Here is a 23001-nt window from a genome sequence, read left to right as displayed (position 1 = left end):
GTATTGTGTGATCACCACTCAAAGTCTAGTCTCCTTTCATCACCATTTACCCCCTTAACCAATGTATACCCCAGGAAATTAAATTATATATTTATAGATAGATACATAGATATAGATATATTTATATTAGAGATTTGTAAATTTATTTTTAGAGAGAGGGGAAGGCAGACAGAAATGGAAACATCAGTGTGGTTGCCTCTCACATGCCCCCTACTGGGGACCTGGCCCCGCAACTGAGTCATGTGCCCTGACTGGGGATTGAACCAGCAATCCTTCGGTTCACCAGCCCACACTCTGAGCCATGCCAGCCAGAGAAAATTTATTTTTTAAATAGTATAGTTTTCAACATCATTGCCCTTTGCTGTCATAGAATATTATTGCCACTATTTAGAAAGATACCAATGTATTAATTTATCTTTACTCATTTTACAGTATAAAATGTATAATCACCAGTGTATAATTCAATGAATTACTGATATTGTTAATAATCTAGGTCAGTGAATCAGCTGCTAAATAAATTATTCTATTTATAATCCTAGTTAATACTATTTCCAAGACAATTTTTACACAATAAATTCAAGCAATGGATTAAAAATTAATACCTATTATAGCATTGGTTAAGGATAGGTGTTAACACTTCATATACTTTGTACTATATATCATCTGCTTTCCATTTAGTTGGCACTTGATAGTTATTTCCTTAAAGTAAATATATAAAACAGAAAAGAAATCTGAAGTATAAAAGCTGGTAGGTCTGGTACCTGTTTAGAAGTGTTGAGTTATAAATGTCAGCAGGAGCCAGAAGGTCCAATGCAATGATACAGGAGAGAAAACCCCCAAGACTTCCAATGGGAGTCTAAGAACTAGTTCCTTCCCATTACTTGCTACATTTTGCCATGTTTGAGAGGTTCACAGTGTAAGACAGTAGTGAAAATCTGTTATTGTTGTACCTTGCTGTTATATATTATATGTTTTAACATGTGACATGGATTAAATACATAGTAAATAAGTTTTAGGGCCTTTTTCTTGACAACTATGTGATGTCTCAGGGATCTAATGTTAAATATTGTCAATTAGATTTTTTCCCCCAAAAGAAATGTAAAAATGTGGAGGTTATAAACAGAGCTGCATTCAAAGGCATTTGCAGAAATGAGTATCCAGGTTGATATAATAAATCTATCTTCAGAAGAATATATTTCAAGATATTTTAATAAAATATATCTAGTAAAAATTAATGAAGTACCAAACAGTGTAGTTTTTTAAAATTATATGTAAGCACAAAATCAATCCAATTGCATAGGCACACTGTTTCTGTTTTTGAGATCTTGGGAAATGTAAGAGAGATTTTACTTCTAGTGAAAGAAAACAGCCCCATCAAGTTTAAGGAAAAATGGGGAAATCAGTTCAAAGTTACTACCACGTTCCAGGAGTATCATATGTATGCAATGTCTAGAATGCAGGCAGTCTTCAGAAGCAGACTGGAAGCTAAAAATGAATGGTTCCCCCATCAAAATCTTGGGGCGGAGGATATCTCTCTGCTTTCTATGTCTGTTTCAATGTGTTGCCTCCATTAGAACCTGAGGAAAAAGATGGCTGCACTCTGGTGTTCAAGTGGTCAAGAAACCAGTGCAGAAACAGAATGCTCCAGGCCACGATTTCACAGCTTCATGGGCAGGGATATTGATCAACTCAGACAGTGTCTTGTGCCCACACCCTTGATCTGTGGGGGTCTCAGACTGACATAGCACGGTGAGGGACTCGCATATTCCTTCATCTAGAGAATATGTCATGTGGAGCAGTGATCGATAATTATTGTTATTGAGTATTAAGAAAATTACTCATTAATTTTCCCATTCAAAAATACTTACAGAAAGCCTGTTATACTTCAGGCACTGTACTAGACACCAACTAATCAGATAGTAAAAGAGATAAACAAGGTATCTGGGTAAACTGCTCTTATGAATCACAGAAATTAGAGTGGTTTAGGGCTTTGCTAACTAGAGATGAACGTAAGTATAAAAAATCTTTTGAAAACAAAAGTAATTTCTTAAGTTCCTATAAACAGAAATAAATTCCAGAATGAAATCTGAGATTTCTATCCCTGATGTCTTTCTAAACACATTATAGCTTTGGGGCATTCGTAGAAAGGAAAACGGCATATCTCTCAATGATAGTTCCGTGACTTGCTCCATGAATTATAGTTACAGAAATATGCCTGAGGGCTATGCAATCCATGCAAGTTTACTATCAGTTCACACAATTCAAAACATTAAAATTATAGTATAATATGAAATGACCAGATTCCTTTTTCATGGACTCTACTTATTTTAATATGTCCATTTTGGACAGATTATGTACTTTGGAAGGATTCCATTCAAGCCCCTCTTTGATGGACTCTTTCCTGAATTCGTCAGAGTCAGCCATTCTTTCCCGGCCCAGCACCCACACCATCTATTAACAGGAGAACATACGTTCGTTATTCTGGCTTCTTTATTCTGTCTTAACAACTCTTTTATACATGTCTATATGTACATGTATAAAATATATATGGTACATAGAATATATACATATACAAACATGCATTTGCAGTGCTTATGTATTACACTTCTGTAAACCTCCACAATACTACAAGATTGTGGAAATGGAAAATAATGGAGTACTTTCTATTGTATCCTTGGGCTAAGATCACTTGTTGAGTGCATAAACATACATCACACTTAGAAATGGTTATTTTCCACAGAAACAGCAAATAAATGAAACAAAAAGATGGCATTAATGTGCAAGAAGCCTATTCAAGTTTTCTTTAAATGAATGCATGATTAATACAGTTTATATGAACTTTCTGAGATGCAACTTTGAAACCAAAAATTACTGTTTTAAATAAACAACTTGTTTCTGGCTTCAGGTGGAAACCTTGATCCTCAATTTATTATTTCCCAAATGTGTTCATTCTATTAATTTACTTTTTACTTAAAAATTGTTCCTAAGTAAGTAGACTGTCCAACCACATAGACCATATTGCTCAAAAATCTGTATTTCTAAAGATTAAAAATTGACTAAAGCCTATTTTATCACACTATTCTGTTACTTATAACGGCTCAAAACTATAAAATTTAAAAATATATACTAGTTTTCTATTACTTATTTCTTTAATTTTTTAATTTATTGATTTATAGAGAGAGAGATGGAGAGAAAGAAAAAATCAATTTGCTGTTCCACTTATTTATGCATTCATTGCCTGCTTCTTGTATATGCCCTGACTGAAGATCGAACCCATGACCTTGGTATATGAGAATGACAGTCTAACCAACTGAGCTACCCGGCCAGGCTCTTTATGTTACTTATTTTAAAGACTGTTGCTTACAATACTGATGACTATATTTTATTAAACCTGTAAAATCTATGTCTATGCTATATATCCTATTCTTGTATAAGAACAAATTCTTAGTTGAACAAATACTACTTAACAAACAAAACTTAAGAAGAAAAACAAGGATCTAAGATTGATTGCCTTTAAAATATTTTTCATATTATTTTGATCCAAAGACTATTTAAACTATTTATATCCCTGGATTCCAGATTTGGAGCTCAGTTTTTCTTTTCTACAACATCACTGAGTTCCTTCGCATCTCTAAACAAATCTACAAATCTGCCCATATACCATGAAGAGCTCATTTTGATGTTGAAGAATAAAATCTACCTGGAAATAATCAAATTAAAAGCTTGCAAGCAAAGTTTAATAACTAATACTCAGATATATTCTTTTGAGGGTCTGTTATGGGATAATTTGTATGTGTCCCTTCTCAAAATAACAGTCTAAACTAGAAAAAGAAAATGTTATGTTCTTTATAGGCCCTCTCATTCTAGGATTTAGATAACTATTACTATCTACTTTTGATGAAAAGTATGTCATAATTAAACATAATTATTTTAAAAAGCTTTGACATACAACTCATAGCACCAGAGTCACGTCAACTAAGCAATATAGTATAAAAGCCTTTATTTTCTATACCATATCTAACACAAGAATCATTTTAAAAACAGATATCATATACCTCATAATCTTGTTTAGGTTTTGAGATGGTTCATTTACTACAGTTGTTATTATTTCTAGACACATTTATTATAGTCAAAGTATTTAAAATCACTGTTTTACTACTTATATAAGTATAGAATTATTAACATTTCCATGGTTCTTTAAATAGTTTACTACCCACTAAACTAGGTTACTGTAGTATCGGTTTTCACATCATGTTTGACTTAATTTATGCAAGAGAAATGTGTAAACGTTATTGAAAACAAGATCCCATGCAGCCTGTGGACGCTATGTATCCTACTGATCCTTGTATGAAGAATAAACCATTAATTATACAAACAACCACATCCCCATGTCACTTTGTCTAAGTTCCTTTGGCATTCAGCTTTTCATATACCTATTCTGGTTAAAGCAAAACACAAAAATCTGTAGGCATTAAACACTAATACAGCCTGTTTAATAGAAGAAGGGTTGGTGCAAGCTGACCAAATCTGTAAAAGGATGCTAGTTGTCTGGGTAATTTGTATGTACATGTACAATGTGGAGCGAAAGTAGGTTTACAGTTGTGAGTACATAAAACAGTTAATCTTATGTTATTATTGATTAGGGATTGTATTATTTTCTATATACACTACTGTAAACTTACTTCCCCTACTCTGTATCCATTTATGTCAATCCACAAAGTACTTGTAATTACCTGTGAGTCTATTTTAAATAATTTTCAGGTTTTCCAAAACAAACATCATTGTTCTTGCAAAGGTAACAGTATTAGTCTCACTATGGTAATGTAAAATAGTCTAAAATTTCCAAAATGATAGAAAAAGGAGCAGACAAATAGATTTATAGCTAAATTCACAATTAATATAGTTTTCCTCTTGCTTGTAACTCAGAAAAGGACAGACTTGCTAGATACCATGCACTGCCCACTGAAAGATCTTTATCAATCTTAGGAACACAGTAGCTGTTCTAAACTCAGGATACCCATCTTTATGGCATTGTGACTCTTGTTCTGTCTCTGGGTATATATTGGCACCTCTTATCTTTTGCCTACAATGGTCCCTGCCAGCCAGAAGAGCATTAGCCATCAGGTGCAAGCAAGCTGGTCTGCCTTTATGCATCACAACACCACTGTTCACTCACAAAGAGAAGGAAGGGCACAGCCTTACCCGCAGAAAGGAGAGATCCCGGTTGTGCTCGATGCTGGTTATCTCCAGGTTGCCCATGACCACCTCGCAGTTCTCATAGTACTTGCGCAAGGCCCGATACTGCTGCTCCAGGTCAGAGAGAGAGCTCAGCTTGTTCTCTGTTCCTGCACACACTGCCAAGGCAAGAAGACGCAGAGGGAGTTAGGTAACCTTGATAGGAATTGTGCAATACAATAATATCTCCCTCTCCTCTGTATTCCACAATTCAACTCCAGTGCCCTGAATTCAAATATTTTAAAAGTTATTAAGACCTGGAACCCACACTGATAGATAGCTTCACTTTTATTTTTTCCAGACTCACTGAGTTATAACATGGTGTAAGTTTAAGGTGTACACCATGTTGATTGTGATATAGATGTTGCAAAATGATTATCGATAGCTAGGTAGCGCCTCCATCACCTCCCATAACTACTATTTATTTTTTGTGGTAAGAACACAAGATTAACTTTCTTAGCAACTTTCAAGTGTATAATACATTATTGTTAACTATAATCACCATGCTGTACATTCAGTTGCCCAGAAAGTATTAATCTTATGACTGGAAGTTTATATTCTAACATCTCTCCCAGTTCTGCTACCCACGAGCTCCTAGAAATCATTGCTCTTATCTCTGTTTCTTTAAGTCAGTTTTTTAGATTCTACACATAATATTACACATTTATGTTCATAAGTAGCAGGTACTAAGAACAGAGAGTAAGAAGACATAGGTTCCACTGAAACACATAGTAAGGAGATAAATTTAAAATCACATTACCTATGAGCATATAAAGCATGTAAACACATTTAATTTCACTTAAGCAACATTTCTTGGGGCTTATAATTTACTCTACTTTCCAACAGGATAAATTCTATATATGCAAGTTTTTTAAATGAAAATTAAAAATGATAAAAGTAACATTTTATTTAAAAATGATATTTTTCTACAGCAAAATAAGCTGATCTCAATGAATAAATTTTCTACATAAAACTTGTACTTTTAAACCCTCAAAATGCTACCTTTTAAAACAAAGCCGAAGGGGGCAGAATCGAGGGTGGGAGTCAGGGATGGGGGGAGGAGCGTGGTGGGGTGAAAATGGAGACAACTGTACTTGAACAACAATTTAAATATACAAATATTAAACAGCTTGGACTGAAACATTTACAAAAGATTGTGTAATAAAATACAAACTTTTGTTGGTATAAAATAGGGTCATAACCACACACATTCATCAATGTTCTGAGGTATAATGGACTGGAAATAAATGATTTCTGTTTTCCGTCTGTGGGGTATGGTTGTATCTGTTCATATATATGAGCACATGAGTATCCAGACATGCACATGTTGGTTCTGGTTGTATGTGTGTTGGATCTTTTCTGTCCTCTAGAAGTTAGAGATTTAGTTATTGCTTCTCATGGCTCATACACCTGCCTGAATAAACTCTGTACCATTTAATGCGCCAACTTGGATCATCAATGGACTGAAAAACTGTATTATGAATCTTACAATTCATATTATGTATCTATATTATGAATCTATGAATCTTCTATACTATGAATCTTTACAATTTAAAGTATGTAAATCATACTTTACATAATAGTATATAAAGTTTAAAAAGTGGATGATGAATGAATATTCTTTGAGTGAGTTATATATATAATATACATAAAATTTAGGGCCAGATAGAAAGTGTCAACCTTGAAGCCACAGGTCATATACCCCCTGAGCATCATGCACACAGAATGACACAGACATCATGGTCCCACCGTGGTGTGCAGTGAGACAGGTTCCAGTACAGAAACAAACAAACAAACAAAAACTAGATGGGCATAGTCAAATCAAAGGCCGCCTTAAAGCCTCCTTTTGCCTACTGACACATTAAAAATAACACAAGTTAGAATCTAAATGGCATGAAAAATAATGTAGCCCTTTAATCATAGTGGAAGCCCATTATAAAAACAAAACACACAGCATTGTCTGGATTTTGAAAGCCCATCAAACAGTATGTTTTCTAGAGGTACTCTGAAAAGTGCATCTCTCTAAAAGATCGTTTGAAGTCTTAATCCCTGGTACTTGCGGATGTGACCTTATTTTGAAATAGGCTCTTTCTACATTTATTTCATTTATTATTTTTCATTTTTTGATTCCTGTTCAGTTACAGTTGTCCCACTTTTTCCCCTGTGGCTCTCCCCTGACCCAACACCCCCACCCCACTGCACCAACAATCCCCACCCTGTCGTCCATGCCCATGGATCCTTTGTACTTGTTCCTTAACTACACTTCCCTTCCATTACCCATTGTCTTCATTTCATTGCTCTCAGTAATGTATTTTATAACAAAGTATTTATAAACTTGTACAAGGTCTGCTGTTAAAAGCTATTATTATATGGGTTCATGTAATACAGTTTTCGATTATTTTAATTTCCTTTGAAGACAAGCTTATATTTTAAGGCAACTACTAATGGGCTTAATTAAGCATTAATTAAAAGCTTGCCACAACAGTTATAAAATATATATAATAACACACTACAATTTATGTATAACTTGCATTCTACAAGTTTCTTTCAATTGGAAATAAAACACTTACATTAATATCAATATGTACAAAATCAGTATGTAAACACCTGAGTGAAATGGTTTTAAATAGTGTTTAGTGTTTTCTATAGAATCTTAAGCAAATTTTGAGAGAAACATCTATTAATATAAATGTAATATGTTAATTCATGTGTTGCACTCTGCATATATAAAAGAGGTACAGAGGATAAGATCATCATTATTAGTTTTCATTACAAATATAAGTTTATCTAAGAAATCCACAGTCTGGAAACTCTTCTAAGACAGGTGCAGTATATTAATCATTAGTTTACATCTGCTGAACTATAAAGCACAGTGTTTTGCAAGACATTACCTTTTAATAATACTCATTTAATTGCTAAAAATGGGCAGGGTCTAATCAACAAGCAGGTGTGGATGACCCATAGACATGAACAGCAGAGTGGGGACTGGCTGTGGGAGCAGGGAGGGGTGTGGGCAGGGCAAGGGACAGCAATGAGGGAAAACTGGGGGCAACTGTAACAAAACAACAATAAAAATTTAAAAAAAGAACTAGTTAGTGTGGCTCCATTCAGTGAGTGCCAGCCTGAAAACCAAAGGGTTACCGGTTTGTTTCCCAGTGAGGACACATGCCTGAGTTGCAGACCAGGGCCCCAGTGTGGGGCACATGAGAAGCAACCACACATTGATGTTTCTCTCTCTCTCCTTTCTTTACCCTCTTTCTAAAAATAAATAAAATCTTTAAAAATTAAAAAAGGTATTGTAACTCATATTCAGAAAGTGACCCTCAATTCAGAACAGTCTATGCTTCAATCAATGATCAGCTGTGTTTTGAATATACCATATGAACAATATTTTTCAACAAAAAAAATCTTCCAATAAATAGAAAATCTGATTAATCAGACTACTCTACTTTCTAAACATTCTGGTCTCTGGAACATTTACTACACACAGTTTCATGGAAAATTTTTTTTCAGTGACAATTCCTTGCGTGTTTGTTTGACACAAGCTACCTATAATCAGTAATATATCCCTCTTAACTTTTATCTTGAAAGACAAACTTGATGTTCAAAGAACTAGTGTGGATAGAAGCGTAAAAACCATTTGTATTTCTCCCCATGATGCCTTCACTGAGTGCTGCACAAGCTCCATTTGTCAATCGATTTTACAATCAGGCTATGTATACAAGACAATGCTGAAACCATCAAGTTTCATTGATTTCACACAGCTGTTTATCAAACAGAATTGGAAAATCATTTTCACCAGCCAAAACAAGTTTAACAAAACTCTGCCCCCTTTGCCTACACTATAATAAAGTCCTTAAACTATAAGCTTATAATAGTTCAAGCTTGAAAAATCCTGAATTTCTATACGCTCCTTAGAATTTCCATTCCAGCTGTAACTCCAGGAGTAAAACTACATATGCGAGGCCTTAAAATCACCAACTATTCTATTTGGTAAGATTCTATTGTAAATGTCTCCCTAGTTGCAAAGATGGCTTTTTATTCTTCTTGTGTAACAATTTACATCCAACAGTGAATAAACTACATAATCTTCATTTAGAAAAAAAGGCTATAATTAGGATTTTGAAGCAATATAAAAAGGTTGATTAACCAAATTATTTGTTTGATTCATGGGGAAAATATATTAGAAGCAACGTGAGTAAACATTACCAATACCCATATTCATACGAGAAATCAGTATTGCTTCCAAGCTTGCTATGACCATGGCAACCAGTATTCCATTGGATACACAAGAAAGATGACAAAAGGAAGAGAAATTAAAAATTAAGCAAAATTTTTGCCTGACTTTCAAATGGAATGCTTATATGAACTATGAATTAAGAAATCAATTATTATTTATTTAGCATCTATCATTCAGCTAGTACCATGAGAAAACATATACTGATAAAAATTTCCAAGGTCTTCTGTAAGAGCTCACATAGTTTTCAAAGGCATATGGTAAGAAAGGAAGTAAGCAGTACACATAAGCTATTTATACACTGTGTGCATCATTCAGGAGCTGCATGAATATAACATATTTAGTAACCTAAAAGTCCCTAACCTTTCTGATATAACACTAATAAGTACTTTCTCTTTCAGAAATGTTAACATAAAAAGTGTGCTGTATTTCAGTGAGCAGTGTCAAGCATTTAGAAAGCTGGAGCTATAGTAAACCCCAAAATACAGGGGCCAGCAGAAGTAATGCCTGCTTGAGTGTGGTTGGTAGGATAATAATATGGGTGTAATAATTTATAGTTTTAATTCGAACATTTCAACTAAAATGTCATATGGTGTGCTTGAGTGTGATATTGTTATGTTACAGAATTACATGCTTATGCCTTTGTGAGAAAAGATTTTGTATAAAAAGGAGCATTACTTGTGCCAGACCCTGTATAAAATATTTAAAGAGAATGTGAGATGTAGCAAACATTTTCAGTGACTATTATTGAGTGCTATCACAGTTGCATAGAGACAGCAAGTTTTGGCAGCTCTGTGTTCAAAACACATCCAAAAATGGGGCCACATTCGTCACTGCCACCGCCACAGGGACTTCATCCAGCTACCCTGGCCATCTCTCCCATGGACTCTGACGGCACCCTCCTACCAGACTTCCCGGATTCCCCACTGGGCCCTGTGGACGCGTTCTCTGCACAGAGGACAGAATGGTCTTTTTAAAACCATAAATCATTCACATTCCTCCCTTACTGAAAACAATCTTGGCTTCTAACCACACTTATTATAAAATCAAAACTCTTTTTTTTTACTTTTTATTGAATTTTGGGGGGGTGACATAGGCTAACAAAATTACACAGGTTTCAGGTGGACAATTCCACAACACATTGTCTGTCCACAGCACTGTGTTCGCCACCCCAAGTCAAGTCTCTTTCCATCACATGGACCCCCCTTAAAATCCAAACTTCTTACTATATCTTGTAAGAATATGTACTCAGATCTTTGCTCAAATGTCACTCTTTCAGAAAAGCCTTCTCTGATCACCTTATCTAAGTAGGCACCAGGTTTCAATTCATGATGCTCTGTCTTCTTTGCCTTTACTTCTGCTTTACTGCTTTCTGAAGCTACATTTGTGTGGGCTTATTTACTTGTTTATTATATGTCTCTATTAGAATCGAAGCTCCACCGTTAGAAGCTCCTCCCTCTTTTCAACACCTAGAGGGGATGACACATAGCAGACTCTCAGTCAAAACTTGTTAACTAGATAGACTTTGGAGTCACTGAGAACCATGATTAAGCCATAACCAAATGCTGGCTCCTCAATTTTTAAAAGCTGAATGAACTTGAGCAACTCACTTCACCACTTGGAATCTTCATTTCTGTATCTGCAAAGTAGTGTTTTGCGCTGAGTGGTCTTAACAACAAAGCTCAGCATAGAGGCAAAAACACAGGACCTAAAGGTTGATGTCTAGTGTTAAAATGTAGCTCAATCACAGACTTGCAGTGTAATCTTGAGCAAGTTATCTAGACCCTTCATTGTTCTATTTTCTCATCTGTACAATGGACACTGTGGCAAATACCACTTCATAGGGCTGTTATAAGAATTAAATGAATCAATTGCTTGTAATTTGCTTTGCAAAATGTCTGACTCACTGATAGAGTCCAGTATGGGCATTTATTTAAATGTATAGTGTATATATATACACACACATAGTATAAGTATGATATACAGTATTTTAAATCAAATTAAAATACAAGGCTTGCATGATAATATACTCAAAGGAGTCCAACAAAAGGAATGAGCACCCAGTAAGGACACTGGATATCAGAACCCTTTGCACCAACACTTTTCTAGGTGTGTAAGCTTAGATAATTATTTTGCTCTCACTGGGTCCAATTTCTTTTCTGTTTTTCCAGCTCAAAAATTTTTGTGATTAAATTTATTTCTAAAATACTTATTAAAAACCTACTCTACTCTATGCAAGGTGTTGCATTCAATGGATGTTCTTGAGACTGACCCACTGTGACATATCATAAAAGCTATACAGTTAATCATACACTTATCAAATGACCCAGCAATCCCATTTATGGGTATATTCCTAGATAAATGAAAATTATGTTTACAAGAAAGCATGCATGTGAATTTTATAGCAGATCTACTTAAGTTAGCCAAAAATTGGAAAAAGAAATAACCCTAATGTTTTTGTGGATGAAGGATAAATCAGCTATGGTGTATCCATTCCATGAATATCCATAAAAATGAACAGATGATTGATACGTTGACATGGACAATCCCCAAAGATATTATGCTGACCAAAATAAGCCAGGCTCAAAAAACTGCACACTACATGACTAAACTGATAGGTCATTTTGAAAAGACCAAAGTACAAGGATGGAGAACAGAGAGGTGGTTGCTAGGGGGTGGGGCAGAGGCAGGGAGGGTGAGACTAAAGGACCTTGAGGGAAACTTGGGAGATGGCTGAACTGTTCTGCATGCTGACCGTGATAGTGGTCACATACGTCCACACATGGGTTAAAACTTGGGGAACGGTGCACCAAAAAAAAGCCCACCTTACTGTATGTAAATTAAAAAACACATTCAGGTTGGCTTATAGATCTACCCAAGTTAAATATGCCCCTTTCTGTAAATCATAAAATATTCATATTATAGTTGTTTCTAGGTATTTTATCCTTTTGACCCTGAATAAATGATTAGTAACATTTTGACTTAGTTATTATTGATACATAGTTTTAAAAATCCTGCCCTGGCTGGTGTAGCTCAGTGGACTGAGTGCGGGTGAGAACCAAACAATGTAGTTGGATTCCCAGTCAGGGCACATGCCTGGGTTGCAGGCCAGTTCCCAGCAGGGGATGCACAAGAGACAACCATACACTGATATTTCTCTTTCCTTCCCTTCACCTCTAAAGATAAATAAATAAATAAAATATTTTTAAAATAAAAATAAAAAACAAATAAAATCCTGATGATTTGTATACGTTTGCCCTCTAAACTTGGCTACATTGGTAAATCCTTATAATTTGTAATTCGATCTTACTTGAGTTTCTTGATTTATCCAGTCTTCAATCATGTTATTTTATTTTGCCTTCTTGGCTGGTACTGGTCAGGCTTCCTAGGATAACTGTTTACATGAATAGTGATGGCAGCTACACCGCTCTCTTTCCCAGCCTTCATGAACGATTCCTTTGGCTTGGCATTCATTTCAGGGTGTTAGACATTTTAGAATCTGGCCTTACTATGTTTTTCTTTCAGACTTGAATGTTGAAGTTTATCATGTACTTTCAACTACTGTTGAAAACTTTTTGACTTATTAAAATAAATTGTTAATGAATTTCAAATACGGACCCATTCTTGTATTGCTGAAACAAACCATATCAGCACTAATGTGGCATTTAATTAATATACTTCTAGGTGTATTGCCTTTATGCTATTCATATTTTAAATATTAAAAATTCTACCAATGATTTAAAAGTATTTGTATCAGATGTCATTACACTCAGAATGATAAAAAATATAAATTGACTTATGTGGGGTAAAGCAAATGTAGGTTTACAGTTGTGAGTATTCAAAACACAGAGTTTGTTCTTGTGTTATTATTTATTAATTGTTGTATTATTTTCCAAACAACCATAAGCCTACTTTTGCTCACTCCTGTATTTCAGAAATTTTGCATTTTATATAATTAACTTGAAATCTATTAAAGAAAGAAGTTGACACCAAAATAGCAAATGTTTTACAATTTACATTACACAAAACTGAAATAAAATAGTTTTCAATACAAAAATCAGTACTTTTGAAAGTGACCCTATAGTGTATTTTTCGAACCTTTATGTTTTAGCAGTATTTTCATTGCCCCCCAAAGCGACAAAACAAGAATCTGCTGAAATTAACTAAGACACTGTCTAAATGCTCCTAGAGCCAAATGAAAAGAGCATTTGGCATCACAGATCTTCGCTAATAGATCTGTAGCCAGAGAAGATACAAGCATTCTATACCACAGACTGATGGAGGCAAGTTTATAGGCTTTATATAGTGCTATGTGCTGATTTATCGAAAATTTAATGGATCTGTGTTTCACCTCGTTTGTTTATTGATGTTACTTTTTAGCCGCCCTCAAAAGCGCCTAAGCTTCTAAACTATATTGCAAGGGGAAACATTGGAAATTATCCAAAAATGATAGATTTTAAAATTATACATGATTGTTTCCACTTATAAATGACATATTTTGTGAGTAGTCTTCTCTAATCTAGCCTTCCCTCTATAGTAAGTTATTTTTTTTATTTTGTATTTCAAAGATTACCTTAGTAAAACTAAAATAACTGCAAATAATTTTAAAATTTTTATACAGATCCTCAAGAACTGACTTGTAACTACTTACATATACATTTTAGTTCCTGTTCTTTACTATTTTCCTGCCTTTAAATATTTTATTGAATTTTGTTCTTAAATTATGTCTCATAAAATCCCCAGGTTGAAAGCTTAAGAACACAATAAAAATGCCTCACACATTTAGAAATTACATTTCTGTCAGCTATCTGTAGAAGAAATAATATATTCCTTTTACCACTATCTTGCCACAATTCCTTCCCTGTCTTTTTAATCATCTTTCCCACCTCTTCCCCCTCCACACGAACAAAGGAGTTCTTCTTATTTACTTTATGGTGTTTTGTTTTCTGTGGAAGTGCTAGGTCCTTAACTTTAATATAGGTACCGGACTTGACAAGCAATTAAAGCAAACAATTTCCACTCATCACGGCTTGCCAAATTAGTCATCTGCCATCTGCCCCATCATCTGGCTCTCCTTGAAGTCTTGCTGTGAATCTGGATGCGCTCTCTCAGATTAAGAGGGATAGCGCAAGCCTCCAAACTGGTGAAATGCCACTGGGAGCTAAGTATGTAAACACGAGCAGCCGTCTTTCTTCTCCAGATTGCCATGCCTTCGACCATCCCCTTGTGTGTGATTAAAAAAAAAAAAAAAACAGCCTGCTTGTGATGCCTTGTCACTGTGAGACTTTTACTATAACTGAAGTAGCAGTTTGTGGGATTTTTTCCCCATTAGAAGTATTCAAAAGAAGAAATTCAACTAGATGTTCCTGAAGTAATGTTGGTTCTTACCTATCAAGGCTGGTTTCTTAAACATCGATAAAGATGTAACTTAAGAAAAGGACTATTGCCTTGATTTCTGAATGAAGCCTTCTTTTTTATTCTTTCCACCAGTAAATGTTCACTTAGCTGATAACATATGATATAATAAGTGCTTTCAGGGGACATTCAATCAAACTACATCGATAGTGAGCAAAATTGAGAAACAGAAAGAATGAAAGTGGTACACTAGTCACCCATGGATGTGCTCCTTTCCAGAGACTCTCTTTCCCCAAGGTGTTCTCCAACCTGGGGCTGCCCTAGCGCAGTGGGTACCCTTATGCAAACAGTGAGAAACTCTAATCTGAGTGAGATAAACTTCCTGCTAGGGAGGGCACATGGTTTGGCCATCAAAATGTGGCCTGCATTTTATTCCCATGTGTCCCCTAGGTTCAGATACCTTTGATGAACCTACAAAACTGTAAATAGAGGCTTGGTCTCCTCCACTGTCCAGGATCATTCATCCAAACTTGGTCATTCAAGGTAAAGTTTTGTCTACATAATTAAAAATTCCTTCAAATTAAAAAAAAAGTGCTATTGCAAGACTTGGAGTAAGAGGAAGGGGTACAGCAGACAACGCTTTGGGAGAAGATCATTTACTGTGTCTTCAGTTAATGTGTGCAAATTCTAAAGTGGGACAGCCTTCTGACAATGTTTTTGGATATTCGAATTTGGAATTCTTAGTCATATAACTTTTGGGGATGATAAAGGAAGCACCCATGTGATACTGATATAGGCTACAAAATAAAATGTCATGTTATAACACTTTAAACAGTTTTCTCATAATGTAAAATCTATTATTCTAGAAATCTATTATTCTGATATAGGCTACATAATAAAATGTCATGTCATAACATTTTAAATAGTTTTCTCATAATGCCAAGTCTATTATTCTATAATCTCTGGTAGTTTGGTCCCTTTAAAAAAGATTTAGATGAGTCCTGGTCTGGTAGCTCAGTTGTTTACAGCATTTTCCTAAAATGCCAAGGTTGTGGGTTTGACCCTTGCTCAGAGCACATACAAGAATCAACCAATGAATAATATAACTAGCAAATTAACTAGTGGGAGACCCAGGAGTTCAATTCTGTTCTATACTAGTTAGCTTAGCACTAGTTAGTTGAAGTATACAGATACTTTTTTCCAACCATTTGTGTTTAGCAGTAGTATACTTTAATCAAATGAAAAAGTTTACATGCTTAGGACACATTATCTTTTATAAATTTAGAACAACAGAGCTATATTATTAATAGTTCTGCATTGTATCGGGAGGCCATGGGAAATGCTATAGGTGGTAATTGTTAGGTTCTGATAACATACTGTGATACAATCTCATCAAGTACAAGTCAGTGTTAGAACTGAAGACACTGGGCTCCCTGGTCCCCTCCCTTGATGACTCACCCCCTTGTCATTCTCTATTCCATGTTGAAATAAAATGAGTGCAAAGACGGCCAGTACTCAGGTAACAATCTAGTCAGCCGACTCCTCTCTTTTCTAAACTGGTTAATCTAAGTCACACACAATTCAGAAGGTCTGTGGGATCCACCAGGCATTCTGCCTGCCACACCTGATGGACTCTCTGTACTCCAAGTCACCACAACTACTGTATGAATATTGCAATAGGCTTCCATCTGATGCTCATGCCTTGCTTCTTGTCTTCTCAGTCTATTGCTTATTGAATATGAGAATTTATATGTTTTAACCCTTACATTGAGTCACTTATTTCCTTGATTCAAATATTGCCAATGGTTTCTCAGGTTAATCACAATTAAATGAAAGTTCTTATCTTGATCTACAAGATCCCGATGTAATCTGAATCCCTCCTAATTTCCTGATATCATCTCCTAAGACGTTTAATTTAGGAAGATCTGACCACAGGACTATCTTGGTTATCTTTGAACAGTTCTGTCTCTAAGTACTAATCAACTTACGAGTTTGTCTTGTGGAACAGTAACAGACTGGCATTGGTCCGTGTGTGGTACTTTGAGTAGCACTTTTCTGAAACCTTATGCTTTATACTTACCGCTGCCTGCCTTATCCTACCTTTATTTAGAATGTAAGATCTATATGGACAGGAACTCTTTGTTTACTGCTACATGTATGGCATTTACAACTACTGGCTCCAAAGTAGCCATCTGATAAATATTTAATGATTGGATGAATGGATGGGTGGATGGGTGGCTATGGATGTGTTGAAATTCTGTTTAGAATTTTTAGCTCATACATAAGCTAAATGTTATTTATCAGATTATTAAACACATTTTACATGGTAAGCCATCTTTAGAGATCATCAAGGCTGTTGGGAACCTTACACCTGGCTTCTAGCTAAAAACATTGCATTGATTACAGGAACCTGTGCGCTCCCCAAGCCAATCAGCTACAGGCACATGAAGTGTCCACGAGTACCAGTTGCACCCAAGTAATCAATAAGCGGGCCCTTCTTTGTCTCAAGCTAGCCAATAGCAAGCAACCTAATCTCCTTCCCCTCCCTCCCCCCCTATATATATACCCAGTTCGGAAAAATAAAGTTTGCAGCTTGATCAGAATCTTTTGTCTTGCTGCCATTCTTTGCGCCTCTTGTCCCCCCAACTCATTTGTTCTAGGTAGGTGGTTGAGCCCCAGTTGATTGCTCCTCGGGCCGGAGCACAAGGCCAACAAACATGAGAAAACAGAGACAAGATAAGTTAAAGTCCTCAGAAAAGCCAAGCAGCTAGTCGGGGGCAGAGAGAGAACAGGACTCTTCATTCAGGGCTCTCTCCGCCGGACAGAGCCTCGTGTTGCACAGCAGGACCCATGAAACTGCCCAGCTATAAGGAAAAGATTCCCAAGCGTAATATTCTGCAGCCAGGAGAAAAACATCATCATGAAATTTGGTATGGGTGCTTGTGAACATTTGGCTAAACAGCAATTTATATAATTAGAAAATAGATCTTTAGCAACATCTTATTTTTTTCTGTTTCTTGTTCAATAAAGTTAAATGTAGTTTACAAAAACAGTGCGTTTTCTTAACAGAGTCTGTTTAACAGAAGTATTCATTATATGTATATGAAAACTAACGGATACTACATGATAAACATAATCTTCAAAAATTTCAATTGAATTATGCACTTCAAGTTATATTTTTAATGTACTACTGAAATTCAAAAAAACCCTGTGAAGATCATTTGGTAAACAAATAAGCTTTTCATAATGGAAATAATCACCTCTTAATTTGACTGTTTTGTAAATTCCAATTTCAAAGATCGTGTTTGCTTAAACACTTGCACACCTGCAGCTGCACTTAACAATTACATGGCAGTTTAATGGCAGTGGCTTTGAATATTAATTTATTTCTATAGCTATTATTATAGTTAATAGCATTTATGAATTGTTGTATAATTTATAAAATAGTTTATCTATATTTACTTTTTTTGATCCTAAAATATTTAAGAGATGATTTTATAAGAGCCAACATTACTAAATTAATTGCCAGGAATTTAAACTTAAGAGTATCCCGGAAAACAATAACTTCTGAAAGATGTTCTGAAATTATTTTTACTTAGAAATCAGATGATAAAAGTATTCACAAATACTAGATATCTTTATCTTTGATTTATGGGTGATTCCCAGAGAAGAAATAGAACAAATAGCATTATGGAAAAACTGGCTGATTAATTTTTCTACACTCTGGAAAAAGTAAGAGGGGATAATAAAACCTTTAGGTGACTCCATTACAAGCCTATTTTCCTCTTCTTTGCACATTGTTCAAATTGAAGTTAATTAGGTATAGGAAAATTAAACACAAATCAATCTGGAATAGAAAACACATTTGACCACCATTGCACCTCTGGTTTATTAGGGGCTTCTGTTGGATGCAGACCAATTATTTTTTTTAATTGTAACTTTACTTTCAATGTAAATTCTCAAATATATGTTCACTACCATTTATAAATATGAGGCCTCCTTCTTTGGAGATTATGTTAAATATTACTACTTCTTCATTACCTGTTGAATCAAATCCTAGTTACTTGTTTACTATTCAAGATATTCCATGAATTGTGAGCCTCTATAATATCCATTCAACCAAATCCAAAGTTACCTTTTCCAAAAAAACCTTTCAAAATAATAAAAAGATGGTTTCATTAAAATTCATTGCTCAACTCACACACAGTACAACTCACAAAAGTACAACTGTTGCTTGTACTTTTTAATTCACTACTTTCGCCCAACCATGGATATGCCCAAGTCTTTGAAAAATTCGTGTCTGTTAGTACCTGAAACACCTGCCTAAATAATTTTTGTCTTTTTAGAAAAGGTATGAGCTACTCACTTAACTGACACTTTCCTAAAATTTATATACCAAATTTATTCTCTTTTCCTATTTTCTATGTTCTATTATTTCTAGTTAGGGAGAACATATTAGTACAAAGGCTTGTAAATTATGACTTTGACTAGGTTACTCTAACCCAGACAGAGCACATAGTAATGCCAGAATTAAGAGGCAAAAGAATTCAAAGCCCAACATTGGACTTAGTGTAACTTAAATCTAGAATATGTTTTTTAAATTTCTAGTCTTAGTATTTATCTTGACTTGTATTTAACTGTTGATATATGATAATCCCACACCAGTGTTGTGAAATTTAAAAATATTTTCTTCAATCACATGTTTACTCAGCAACTTTCTATAAATTTAAATTCATTTGGTTTTTGTAAGAATAAGCCCAAATTTTCTGAGTGCTTTTTAAAAAAATTCAAGTACATACCTAAATATGTTTTCATTGACCATGTATATTAAGTTTCAAAATGGTGGTGTTAGTAAATAAACGTATGTGGCCCATCAGACACTACAGAAGCATTTTAAGCAGGTTTTCTCAAGCCAAGGTCCCTCGAATCCTCAAGTTTGAAGGGTTTTTTCACTTCCCAGAGAAAACCACTCATCCCGATGCTATGAGAACCTCCATTTACCACATGATGACACCATTACATTCTAAAAGCAAATAGTGTCTGATAACGGTTGTTTTACATTGCAGGGCTTGGGGTATAAAATTAACCTTCTTTCAGTATTTAGTGTTTCTTACACCATCCTAAATGGCCTTACCTTTATAAGCACTAAACATAAGGGGAAAAGACAGTTGTTTATAAACGGCTCTGAAAGTGTTCCTTCACACTGCTGTACAGTCTTGCTGTGATAAAACAAAATGCTACAGACCAGTTTACTGTGGACAATAATCCGTATCTTGGCTTAGTCAATAGCCAAGCGTCTTGCCCCCTTAGACCAGAGCCTTGCGTCCAGTACAGAACAAGGAAAATCTCCAGGCCTCTTTCTCTGGTACCTTCTAATCCCTATTTTTCTCGTTCTTCACTTTGCTAACCTGTTTTAGAACTCCCAGACTTCTGATTAGCTCTTGCCTTCCCTCTCATCCTTTGAAATGGCTCCCCCTGTACTGTTCTCAGCACTGCTTTGGAGAACTCTGCTTGAACTAGCCCCACCCTACATCGGGCCCAAGGAACTACACCAGAGGGGGCCCCAAAGGGCATAGCTCGCATATGCTTCCTAGGATACTGCTGCCTCTCTCATCAAGGGGGTCAATGGAAGGCAAACAATTTATTCAGTTTCGCATTGTCCTGGAATACTGATACCATTGCTTGACTTAGCTCTTGCCAATATCTCCAGCTTCCAACCAAAAAATGTAATTGAGGTAAAGAACGAATTGTTCCTTCTGGTGCCAGTTATATTTTTAGACAGGGCTCCTTAATAACATGAATGCACACCATATCTGTTATCCCGAATGGTCACAGGCTGGGAACGGCTTTGCTGGTTTGTATTCTGTTTTCCACCTTCTGCTGAAATCACCCCTTTTTCAACTTCAACATTAAAAATGTAGCCGAATTTGTTGAAAATAGAACTGGAGAAGCATATGGTACTAAGTTTGCAGAAAACACAAGCCTCGGCTAAGAAATGATTCTCTATTTGAAAATACGCACTTGTGCTCTCTTTCTTCTCTGAAAAGCCAGCACACTCGAGGGCCAAGGGCCGCCTGGGGACTTCCACTTGCATAAAGCACCCTGTCGGCTCAGAGCAGAGAAATGCCATAGCAACACCAGCAACAGTGAAACTTCTCTAGCACCCCTACATTATTTATCTCTGAACAGCTAGGGGGCTTTTTGCAGAGAGGTCCCTAACTACTGCAAGCATTCACTCTATTTAATGCTTCTTAATTAACAGTGCACAAACACCAATTCTGTGTGTGCAGTGAAGTCTGCTTCTGTCTCCGGATTTGCTTTCTCAATAGGTCTAGAAATGCGGCAACACAATGGTGTGCCTGACAGCCCTTCTCCACCCCAATCCCCCTCCAAACCCGAGCATTGCTGTGCAAGAAGACATAGGTTAAAACAGGATAAAACTGATATGGGGATAGAGTAAAGGAAAGGAATATCGGGGGGGGGGGGCTCAAATGTTTGGTATAGAAAAATCTCTTTTTGTTGTTATGTGCATACTTTTAAGAAAGAATTATAATGTTGTAATAATTGAACTTTTCCATAATGCAACATGTGGACTTAACCTGGACTCATTGAAGAATTAGATACAATGATCTCTGAGGTCACTGTCAGTTCTAAAATCCTATCTCAGGACCCTCTAAGTGGCATTCTGTAATGCGACATCAACTAAGGATTATTATTCTCAAAGCACACAGGATAAAATTCAAAGAATGGAACCCAGAGATAAACAAAAAGGGCCCACGAACTAATTTCTCACTACCATAGTTCACGAGCCTAAAAATCTCTTTTTAAACATCTGAAAAAAAGGGGCAAAAAGGAAGCATCTTCTCAAGCAGAACTAAATAAATGGTGTACATATTGAAAATCTTCTGGGTATAACACTTCCCAGAAATATCCACCAAATATAAACTCATGTTCATTAGAGGAACATCGTAAAGATTCATTTTGCTGTCATCTTCTATTTGAAGCTTACAAACAGAAGGTTTGATTGGAGGAACTCATTTCCTAAAGTGCAGTGGCAGTAAAGTTTCTTCAAATTTCCAGTAGTGTGAAGGCAGCATCCTTAATCTTCTCAGACTAATTGTTTTTCTTCTGTGATTTGTCCCTCATTTTTTCTTTAAAGATACAACAAATAATTGCTGAAATGTCATAAAACTGAGTTGTGGCATTCACACTGTTTATTGAATTATTTTTTTGCAGACTTTGTGTTAGAATTTGCATTTATAATCAATGAATAATACATATTACCAAACATAAACTATTCTATTACTCCCTTTATCACCAGGGGGCAGCACAATTCCCAAAGAACATCCTTTGGACTCCAGGAGAGAGAAAAGTTACAATGGAAACACTGGTACAAAACATGAGAGCAGCTTTAGGAATGCAGAGAATTGTTCCATTTTTCTCTGTGATGAATATGGACTAAAAACTACCTAGATGTGGGAAATTATATGTACCCAGGGGAATATGCAGGCTAGCAGGCACCTCCGGCACACCTAGCATAACCCAAAAGGGGAGAAGTTTTCACAGGGTGTGTATGTGTGTGTGTTTGTGTATTATCTATGTGAAGTCCAAGAAAATGAAATGATTATCATTTTCCAGATTCCCTTTCAGTTTGAAAATATGTGTGACAGCAAAACATATCAAATGGTATAATTTTCCCCTCATACCAGGGGAAAGAGACTAAGAAATACAAGTACACCCAGTACTTTGCTAAGTACTGGGGATGAAGGAGGGGGTGGAGAGGTAAAAAAAAAAGGTGGGGGGGAACTTCAAAGATAAAAAAAGCTTGATTTTCTTAAAAAATTTATAGACTATACATACCACAGCTTGGTAAATAGTCAATAAACTATTATATTTTATCTTTTATTCTGATTTGCTAAATTTATGTGAATGATATATATGGAAATGGTCATTATTAATAATATATCTTGAAGTCCCATCTTTAAATGTTCATATACATTCACACGCGACTTTTAAAATATCAAGTTTATTTCATAAATTTTTCTTTTTAAAAATTACTTATTGTTTTTATGGATTCATAAAATGAAATGGGTCATAACAAGTTAAAAGGTGTTATAACTTTTACATGAAGATAAACAACTTATAAAATCCAAACACATCTGAAGGCAACAAAG

The 23001-nt window shown here is 35.4% G+C and overlaps 1 protein-coding gene across 4 annotated transcripts in view; it reads right to left on the bottom strand.

Moving 5' to 3' along the window:
* Positions 1-23001, bottom strand: part of ERBB4 (erb-b2 receptor tyrosine kinase 4) — a 995253-nt gene that overhangs the window by 618790 nt on the left and 353462 nt on the right. For all 4 annotated transcript variants that reach the window (XM_053672642.1, XM_053672598.1, XM_053672619.1 and 1 more), the window contains exon 2: positions 5203-5354. In XM_053672642.1, the coding sequence (XP_053528617.1) occupies positions 5203-5354 (152 nt within the window). The remainder of the gene's footprint in view (positions 1-5202; positions 5355-23001) is intronic.

The sequence above is a fragment of the Artibeus jamaicensis genome, unplaced genomic scaffold (genome assembly GCF_021234435.1).
Source record: "Artibeus jamaicensis isolate MK-2021 breed Jamaican fruit bat unplaced genomic scaffold, CSHL_Jam_final contig_1015, whole genome shotgun sequence".
In the NCBI taxonomy this organism is placed as follows: Eukaryota; Metazoa; Chordata; class Mammalia; order Chiroptera; family Phyllostomidae; genus Artibeus; species Artibeus jamaicensis.
Note: the sequence above shows the minus strand (reverse complement) of the source record. Positions and strands in the feature narration are given on the sequence as shown.